Consider the following 9,965-nt stretch of genomic DNA (forward strand, 5'->3'; position numbering starts at 1 on the left):
AGCTGCCACAGGATCACCCTTCATCAGTACAGTATGAAATACCATGCAAATACATGCATGTATGACATGACCTAATCTCAGAAGATAGAAAATACAGAAGAGAAAACTCATGCCTAATCTGTTTCAGGTCATGTCATGTTTGCTTTGAGATAGAAAATACAGAAGGGAAACTCTTTGGCTGTGTGATACAGCGCGACACCAAATCCCTATCTTTTAGTTCCTGTGAAAGATACGTGAGGTATCAAGGAGCTGAGCGAGTCAATATAACCATAGATGTGGAGGATCCGAGCCTTAAACTCAGTTACAGAGGCCTGCGCTGATGTACCCGCTAGTCCCGACTTACCAAGAAAATCCAATCGGAACAAAATTGATCAACCAAAGCACAAAGGAAACTTAGTAATCCTCCGATTTGAATCCAATTGTGCACTGTCCCCGCCGCATAACTGGATTTGGTTACATTGCTCATGGCGGGAGAGCTGGATTTGCGGTCAAAGGAATTCAGAAGCTGTCATCAAAGGTGCTCGTCACCGCTGCCGGGCTTGCACTGTCGTTCGTTTCTCCCTCGCTGCCATCGTTACGGCACGACGCAGAGGGCCGACCGCCGAAGCTCTGTTCCTGATGGTCGAAAGAGGTGCCACACAGTCATCGTGGAATCAGTGTGCACCCTGGGTTGCCTCCTAACCCAGGATCGCGTGTGTGGCTACTGGAATCATGGCGCCGATCGCTTCTCTAGATGGGCCAAGCGGGAAGGATTTTTTCGTAAATCTCTGTCATCTCTTTTGGAGCGGGATCGCGAACAGTTTGTAGATGATTTGGGAGACTCGTTGTGCGACAACCGAACGATACCAAAAATAAATCGATCAGGCCGCAGCCTCGCGCGACGTACCATCTGGATACAAAACAAAGAAAACGTTTCGCCTCCTGGATGAGATATTGGGCCTAGGATTTCCAAGAGAGCTCGGGCTTAGAGAATTTTTTTTTGGTCCGTTTGTGACACCAGGCAGTCACCTATTGCAATTTAATAGTAAAGATTTTCTATGGCTTTCCTATGCTATCATCAAACAACTAGTTACATCAATTCCCATAAAAAATTCCCATAAAATTCAAAAGGGCATATCATATCAATCCTTGTTTTTTTTCCTATTTCTCTATTTTTTTCTATCCTATAAATCAATGGCAATGTAGAAGGAGAGAGCGGTGGCCTGCTTGAGCTGCCGCTACCGGAAGGGACGCCCTGCCTGCTGTCGACGAGCCGGGGAGCCCAATCAGAGCCCAATCAGGAGGAAACACGAAATGACGGAGACGCCCCTAAGCAGCATAGTAAACCACAGCAATGCCGCCGCAACTCGCGACAGCCCGTCGCCCCCAAAGTAAGCACGCGCATCAGTCACCGCGCACCGGTCAACGAGCAAGAGCTCCTAAATCCCGATTTCCCCTCCCATCGCTCCTTGATTTTGCTTTTGCTTCATCAGTCACTGGGAGGACTGGCTCATCTCTTTCTCGTTGGTTTCATTTGCAGTTGCAGCTTAACCCGGAGCAGGTGCCACACAGCGCTAGATGCGTGCACTTCTTCTCTAGGTAAATTCGCCATCCTGTCGAAGTCATTTTGGAATTTCCGAGCAGGGCTCCCCTGCTTATGCATGTCGCATGAATTTCCGGCTTGATTCCTGAGACCTTGAAGTTATGTATTGCCAGCTTGTTCATCGACTTTCTTAGCTCTCTACATCAGTTCTTCAGATTAATCTGTTAGGTGTGGTGTTTGTGATTGATGTGTCTATATCGAGCAATCCACTACTAAGTTTGCATGATGTTTCAGGGATTAGTGAGGAGTAAATTAGGTACAGTTCTTGATGTATGTATAGATTAATTTGGTTTCTGTTCTATCTCTTTTGGGGAGAACGAACAAACTACCCGGAAAAAAAATGTATCCCCTTTTACTACGACTGCTGCTCCTGCTAATTTACAAAATGAAAGTTTTATGTTGAACCAGGGCACAAGTTAATCATGCAAACTAGAAGTGAGCTGAAAAGTTACTAGATTTTGTTGTTGTGGTCCATTGGTTTTGCTAATAATTACTACTCCCTCCGATCCATAAGTATTCATCCAGGCAAATGTTGTCAACTAATGTCACATAATTCATCCATGTTCCCACTTACAGATGTGTGATTTTGGTTTGGGGAAATCACCCAATAACGATTTGGCACAGCATGACTTTTTAAAGGGACTATAGGCTGTGTCTGTGTGGAAGGCAAACAATTTTTTCCTCCCAGGCGGAAGTGTTTGTGCAATTAGAAAGTATAAAATGGGCAGCAAAGCTAGCAAATATGAAAACCTGGAGAGTATGTTACACGACCAGAGTTCTGAACCGCACAAACTGCCATTTAAGTATTTGAAAAAGATCACAAATAGCTTCTCTGATGAGCGTGTGCTTGGTAGAGGCGGTTCAGGTGTCGTCTATAAGGTAAGATTGAACCATATCTTTTTCACGTTCAAATATACGTGAATTGCATCAGAAGATCCATATCCATATTAATAAGGTATTATAAACAGGGGGAACTACGTAATGGAAAAGCAATTGCTGTGAAGAAGCTTGAGCGATCATTGCCGGGCTTTGAGAAGCAGTTCACAAATGAGGTGTACCATTTTATGAAGCTTAAGCACCCAAATATTGTGCGCCTTTTAGGCTATTGCTACGAAACACATAATGTTTGTGTAAAGCACAATGGGAAATACGTTTTTGCTGAGATGTCAGAAAGGCTGCTTTGCTTGGAGTATTATCCAAATGGAAGCCTTGATCAATATCTTTCAGGTACGACAACTTCACACCGGTCATGTCTTGATTCTCTATATCCTTTTCGGTCTTGCTTTGAGATTGTCTGCGGATTTGGGCACTGCTGCGAAATAACAGTATTTTGTAACACATATACTATGGGTGTTACAAGTTGCCAGTCTTGCCAAAGCGGAATGTACATTTGACGTTTGTAGCCCTTTCATATTTTATCTAGAGCATAACAATAACAGATTTTTGTATAACCTATGTCATTTGTTTGGTCATGAGTGCAGATGAATCTTCTGGACTTGATTGGCCCACACGCTACAAAATAATTGAGGGGATTTGTTATGGTTTATATTATCTTCATGCGGAAACTGATACTCCTGTCCTTCATTTGGACCTAAAACCTGCCAACATATTGCTCGACGATGATATGTTGCCGAAACTTACAGACTTCGGTCTGTCAAAACTCCTCGATCAACAACAAACTATTTGCACTTCAAGTCGTGATGGGACACTGTGAGTTAAATGAAATTTTACGATCCATCACCTTTTTAGTGATTGTGAAATTGTGTCTGGTTTATAGTCTCTTTAAAACTTTCGAAGCTCAAATGTGATGCAGCGGTTACATGGCACCAGAATACCTACATGGAGGTATAGTCACGACCAAGTCAGACATATTCAGTTTGGGAGTAATAATCATGGAGGTAATAAGAGGAGACCGGGACTACCCAGGACTTACTGAAACGTCCTCTGAGGAATTTACTGAGCTTGTAAGTGTATTATGATCCAACTTTGAATGTTTAATTCATTTCGTAGACCATGCTACGCTTTATCTTTGCGTGCTAATAACATTCAGAATTTTTTTTGCTGGTAAATAACATTCTGAATTCATGTTTCAATTTTATAGACCCTTAATAAATGGAGAAATGCATTGGGGAAAGCACCTGGCTCTACATCGCTAGAAGTAGACTGTCAACAAATAAAAAGATGCATTCAGATAGGTCTATTGTGTGTGAATCCTGAGCGAGCCAGAAGGCCAACGACAACCAAAGTTATGAAGATGCTTCAAGGAATGTCAGAGATATACCAGGTTGATAACTCTTTTTTTTCTTTGAGATGGACCAGGCTGATAACTTTATGTTAATGCATACAATATGTATCTGCTAGCTCTTTCCTTTTTCTTAATTTGTGTGAATAGGCATTTCACCTGGTTTTATTATTGGGAAATTTGCCACAGCACGCCACTTGCCCTTCTTTGCTGGATACCATTATAAAAACACGCTTTTGCTGTGGCACACTGTTCTTTGCAAATTGTTCGCTCTGACACACTGCAACTAATATAATGAAACTATCAATAATAACACACAAATGTCAGTTGTGCCCTCCCCACCTATCAGTATGGCACACCACCCCGAGTCCCCACTGGTGGTGCTATGGGGTCGAACAGGCGAGACCCTGAACCGCCTTGAGTCTGAGCTCACATAGAATTCTTGGGGTCTAGACTCTAGAGCTCCTCCGCTTGAACGAGGCAGAAGTTATGCTCGTCCAAAGAGGTCACTGACTCACTGAGCCAGAGGACAAGGTGTTCCAATAGGGCAATAGGAGGGGAAGTTTTGTGCACAAAGAGGCGAATCGTACAATCAATTGACAAGAGGTGACGGCATCTGTTCACGCAAGATTACTGTCAGATCTATCTAGTCTCTTTTTTTGAAATGGGGAACGTACCCCCGGCCCCTGCATCAATTGATGCACACAGCCTCATTTATTGAAAGTTCAAAGATTCATCTATCTAGTCTTGTGACTCTAAATAGTTTGCAAGTGGAGCTCGTTGCCAAGAACACGTCCGTGAAAAGAGCACGGCAGTCTCTCACACATTGGGAAGAAGATGAGTAAGCGGCAAGGGGCAGTTTGGGTATTCTAAGTTTTCCTCCCCGAAAAATTTCAGAAATTACTATTTTGTTGACTTTAGTGTGTCTGAGCAAATAATATGAAAATAACGCTATGTCCCGGTAAAAATGCATTTTTAATGGTACATACTACATTGTAAAGAAGGGCAAAGTAGAGTGTGCTTGGACAAAATCTCCCTATAATTTCTCCCACATCATATCCCCTTCATGAGTGCATAATATTGTTTGTTAATATCTGTATTTAGAATACAAAAAAAGGATGTTAAACCACACTGCTATCAAAATTCAAAACCACTCACATTAAAATGCACCAGATTTCAACCACTGACATGGGAGAAGCTTGCTCCCAGATGGACCTAACTGCCATCCATCAGATTCTAGTCTTGAAGCACTACAAAGATGATGAAAGGGCTGGTAATGAGGTAACTGGAGACAACGCATTCTAGTTCCACCTCTGTTTTTGGGTTCCTGTATGTTCATCAGACTCCATGATTTTGTGTTCATGTGTGTTCATCAGCCCCTATGCTGCAGCTATCTTTCCAAGAATGGACACAAGGTATACAAGATACCCTGAACATAAAGAAAAGGGGTGATATTGCATTTCGGGACGAAGATTTTGAGGCAGCCATAGATAACTATACCCAGGTATTATCTTTACTACGGAGCTATTCAGTATTGTATTGTACAATAAAGTCACTGTAATAAAGCTGATTCGTTCATTGTCTGTATTTGCTTTACAGTTAATTGGTGTTATGGTAATCCCGTCAGTAACTGTCTTTGCCAGACGTAGCTTTTGCTACCTTATGTCTGACTCTGACCAATCTGCTGCTGCCCTCCGGGACGCGATGCAAGCACAGGCTACCTTTCCGGATTGTCCCACAGGTTTGTACATGCAGTCAGTAGCCCTAACAAGGCTAAACCTGCATAGTGATGCCACGGAAATGTTGAATCAGGCGTCACAGCTAGAAGTCAAGTGGATTCAGAAATCTGAAGATCAAGAAATGGAGAGACAAAAGAAGTCGAATGATGCAAGTCATAGCGATGGGGGCGAAACTTTCAGTTTTCCTACCATCCTTTTGAATTCCTAAAATTACATGAATGAGTATTGTATGGTATACGGTGTCATGCATATCTTGCGTGTAGGAGTACCAGAAAGTTGTTTTGTCACCTTTTGGTCGTGTTGGTGTAACATCCCAACTTTTCTAGAATTTTGGAATGTTTAATTAACTAAATAAGTTGATTGATTTGCTTTGATTGTGTTGAATTTCTAGGAAAAAAATTCCGAGGCTTGTTTAATTTTCTCTCAACCTTTATCAAAATAATATGAATTTTTGTTGAGGAATTTTGGATTTTAACTCATCATTTGAATTTGGGACCTTTCAAAATTAGCTCTTCAAACATGTTTAAACTAATAAACACGTGTGGGGAATATTCTATCTGATCTTATTTGGTCTTAATTGCACATTTGGATTTTCCGAAACAGAACAGTAGTATTTATTAAAACCCTAGAAATATTTTTTGGGTATTAAAGAAAATCTTTTAAATTCATTTAATAAATATATTTGTATGGATTTTAGGGATGAGAAATAGGCATTATATTATAAAGACCAAATCGATTCCTAATTAAAAATAAAAGATGGAAACAGAAAAACATAGTCTTTTAGATAAAAGAAAAACATATACTAAATCGGATCGAACAACAGACTTAGCCCATCTCTCCTCGGAAAATGGAAAAGAAAACCCATCTCCTCGGCTAGAGTGGACGTTTTATACCGGTTGATCAGCCAGATAGACTAGAGAACTCAAACTGCGAAAACCCAGCCCAAAAGTGCAGACTGTGAGATATACCGCCCTCGGAGGAGGACCGCATGGCGAAACCTATCTTCCGCTCCGCTCAGAGGGAGGTAGGTCTGGACCGGCCCATTAGTGTGCAAGGAATTCCCTTCATATTTTTTTCCTTCAGTTATCTCCTTTTCTTTCTGTTTTTCTTTGGTTCTTTTTGGTTTCCCCTTCAGTATCTGGTTTTGCAGGTTTGTTTTTTGTAAACTTTTTAAATTTTGAGCTTATTCAAATTTGAACTATTTTCAAGTTTGAACTTTTTTTTGAACTTGAACAGTTTTTAACTTTGAACAATTTTATTTTTGAAAAGTTTTTAATGTCAACATTTTTTCGAGTTTGAACTTTTTTCAGATTTCTTTTCCAGATTTTTTTTTCAATTTTGAACAATTTTTTGGTCTGAATATTTTTAAATTTGGAGCTTTTCATATTTAAACATTTTTTTAAATTTGAAATTTGTTCGTTTTCGAAAAGTGTTCAATTTGAAGTTTGTTCAGAGTTGTGAAAATTAAAGCAGACTGTAGGACTCAATGCCCTGAATGTGTGGCGCGAAAGAACGAACAGCGGTGAATAAACGTGTCTGGCCCAGCGTATGTGGCTTTAAAGGCATCTACAATAGTATGAAAAACGCGCCGTCTCTTAGGGGTCCACATTATTTAGAGAAGACACTAAATATAAATGGTACAATGCATTATCTTTTATTGTTATCCCTAGCAATAAATGTAAATCAATTATTTTTTTAAAAAAAATTTGCTAAGGAAAGACAAATGGTACAGTGGAGAAAATAGCTCTTATTTTATAAGAGATCATCCCTTGGCTAAAAGAAGATAGCCTTCTCTTTCTTCAATCTCTCTCCACCAACAAAGCAAAAAACAAAAGATTGCTAAGGGAAGACAAATAGTACAATGGAGAAAATAGCTTTCTCTTATTTTATAAAAGATCATCTCTTAGCTAAGAGAAGACAGTCTTCTCTTTCTTCAATCTCTCTTCGCCAACAAAGCAAAAATCCTACATAGCAACCGTAAAAAAAAGGTTGATATCATCCCATTGTACGTGCCTAAGCGGAGCGACACTCACTCCAGCTTAAAGCAGAGAATGGGTCCCTCCTCGCCAGCGCTCACGTACAATGCGGTGACGTCAGCCTTCCCTTAGAGGTGCCACATCAGATCTTTGCTTAGTTGAAGGAGAGAGAATGAAGGGAGAGAAGATTGTCTTCCCTTAACTAAAAGATTATCTCTTAGAAAATAATCTCTTAGAAAATAAGGGAAGACATTTTCTCCATTGTACGACATGTTTTTCCCTTGGCAACATAATTTCATACCAACTTTAATTAATTACCATTAATTGCTAGGGAAAGCTATAAGAGATAACACATTGTATGACTTATATCCATTGTCATCTCTAGATGATGTGGCGGCATAAGAGAAGACATGCCTTCTCGTAGATGCCCTCACGCGTCCCCTAGCTACCGCTTCGCTGAAGAATCGCTCAGCTGGACTTTTATCTTTTTGGCGCTCGCGTGATTGTTCTTTCCCGGGCTATTAACTTTTCGTTCAGGCCATTCGTAATAAGCTTAAAGTGGTGCAACTCGTTCTCGCGCAGCGAGGTGGGATTAAATAAACCGGCAAACGGCTCGCGTGTTGTACGCTGCATGCCTGCATGTGGCTAATCTAGTAATGACTGAGCAAGTACAATAAGTTCTAGTCAGCAGGCTATAAGAATTAAAATAGTATATTATTGCTTAGTTGGAGGAGAGAGAGGAGAAGAGAGAAGGAGAGTGGGCTCTTATGCAAGAGTCAGCTCTACCACGTGCTCCTATGCACTTTGTGTGAGTGGAAGGTGGACCATACATTGATAAACACTACATTTTTATAGCTCACTATTGTATGTGTTGGTTCTATGTTGGCTATAGATGACATGATACTTGGCTTATAGCCAGCAGCTGGCTACACTATTGGAATTGCTCTTAGCTGTGTTTGCCACCGCGTGTGCTGATTCCTGGTTCCTGCTAAGTTAGCTCGCGATTGATCGGCGGCTGTGGCCTACACGGCTACACGTTGTATTTCTTCTAGCTAGGTAGCGGGTGCTAAGGCTGGTCATAGTGGGGAGTAATTTAGACTAGTAACAGGTTACTACCTTTAAAATGGATAATAACTTTTATGTGGTGTCATGCATTATATTATTTATTATGTTGTAGACTTATCTTGCCTTGAGGTGTGTGATGTTATGGTAAGATATAGCTAGTTACCACCTCACTTTTTTTTCATTTATTAACATGTCGTGTCACCAAAATGCTTTGAGATGTGTGATATTACTAGCTATATTACTCCCACTATGAGCAGTCTAATGCTGCTACGTAGGTTGCTTTTTGTATTTTTTTAATGTGGAAATAAAACACGCACTGATTCTTTGCATTTTCCTTAATAGGAATATTAAAGGTACAAACGAGTGAGTCATGGGAAAAAAGATACGAAACTACTACCCTAAGTTATAAACTGAGTTTACTCATCGTGTGTCTAAAAGTAAATAAAATTGTAATGTAAAAAGAAGCCAAATAATCACCAACGTAAACCGTAAAATAGCTTGCATAAAAGGACTTAATGAGGAAAATAGAATCTTTAACCATACGATAAAATATACTCCTGGAACATACTTATTTTCGTAAAATATACGGGAAAAATCTTTTTAACTCAAAAAAAATATAGCCAGGTGCACACTACCCTCGATGTTTCAATGTTGTTTTTTTAGAGGTAGCTACCCGAACCTGCCGTTCGGTCGACATGACTGGGCCGCCCTAACATAGATACAGCTGCCTTTACACTTCCTATTTTTCCTGCAAAAAATGCAGTGTTACTTTTTTACCTTGTTACATTGTGAATTGCCATGACCATCCTTTGGCTAATAGTAATGGTTCACCCCCTTTTGGCTTGATGATTAAATGATTCTTGTACTGAAGTCATAAGATATGATAACCTGAACATTAATTCCACTTTTCTGTATCTACGCGTAGCCAGATGAGGCTAAGGTATCCTTTGATTCATAGGAATATGAAGAGTGTAGAAATAGGAAAAGTGTAGGATTGGAATGCCACGCCAAGTTGAATCCTATAGGAATATATTATGTCTTTCATTGTAGCAAAGGAATTTTTCCATGAGGTATGAGCTAATGTTTTTTTCTATAGGATTTGCACTACAAGATTCCTATAGAAATAGTTCCTATATGATATATTCCTATGAATCAAATAGCTTGTATAGAATTTTTATCCAAATCCTACATAATTTCTATGGCAATCCTATGTATCAAAGGATCTCTAAAGTGTAGCAAAGGAATTTTTATCCAAATCCTACATACGCACCCGGGAGCCGAATTGAATTTCCAGCATAAATATTCTTTCTCAAATCTGACTTGACAGTCAAGTTCTTTGAATCTGAACAATAGCTCACTTT

The 9,965-nt window shown here is 40.0% G+C and overlaps 1 protein-coding gene across 4 annotated transcripts; it reads left to right on the forward strand.

The window, feature by feature from the left end:
• The first annotated feature begins 1,343 nt into the window (after nt 1-1,343).
• Nucleotides 1,344-5,935, forward strand: LOC127301591 (cysteine-rich receptor-like protein kinase 44). Of its 4 annotated transcripts, none has more exons than XR_007852241.2 (9): nt 1,344-1,578; nt 2,159-2,461; nt 2,551-2,809; nt 3,064-3,292; nt 3,396-3,546; nt 3,684-3,866; nt 4,998-5,105; nt 5,201-5,328; nt 5,424-5,563. XR_007852241.2 is itself a non-coding variant. In XM_051331861.2 (9 exons), exons 2-9 carry the CDS (start codon nt 2,303-2,305, stop codon nt 5,769-5,771), a joined length of 1,551 nt encoding a protein of 516 aa, XP_051187821.1. In that variant the 5' UTR covers nt 1,344-1,578; nt 2,159-2,302; the 3' UTR covers nt 5,772-5,935. The 4 variants fall into 4 exon arrangements, 2 of the variants coding, with proteins under 2 accessions (XP_051187821.1, XP_051187822.1); XR_007852242.2 differs by having other exon boundaries at nt 5,034-5,105; XM_051331861.2 differs by having other exon boundaries at nt 5,215-5,328; nt 5,424-5,935.
• The last annotated feature ends 4,030 nt before the right edge of the window (nt 5,936-9,965 follow it).

Source organism: Lolium perenne, chromosome 5 (genome assembly GCF_019359855.2).
Source record: "Lolium perenne isolate Kyuss_39 chromosome 5, Kyuss_2.0, whole genome shotgun sequence".
NCBI classification, from domain to species: domain Eukaryota; kingdom Viridiplantae; phylum Streptophyta; class Magnoliopsida; order Poales; family Poaceae; genus Lolium; species Lolium perenne.

What these genes read in the sequence shown, in the direction of transcription:
- LOC127301591 (XM_051331861.2), top strand. Translation starts at nt 2,303, where the DNA reads ATGGGCAGCAAAGCTAGCAAATATGAAAACCTGGAGAGTATGTTACAC. An exon ending in TCAAGTCGTGATGGGACACT is followed by an intron (nt 3,293 to 3,395) that starts GTGAGTTAAATG and finishes AATGTGATGCAG; the next exon opens with CGGTTACATGGCACCAGAAT. An exon ending in CTGAGGAATTTACTGAGCTT is followed by an intron (nt 3,547 to 3,683) that starts GTAAGTGTATTA and finishes TCAATTTTATAG; the next exon opens with ACCCTTAATAAATGGAGAAA.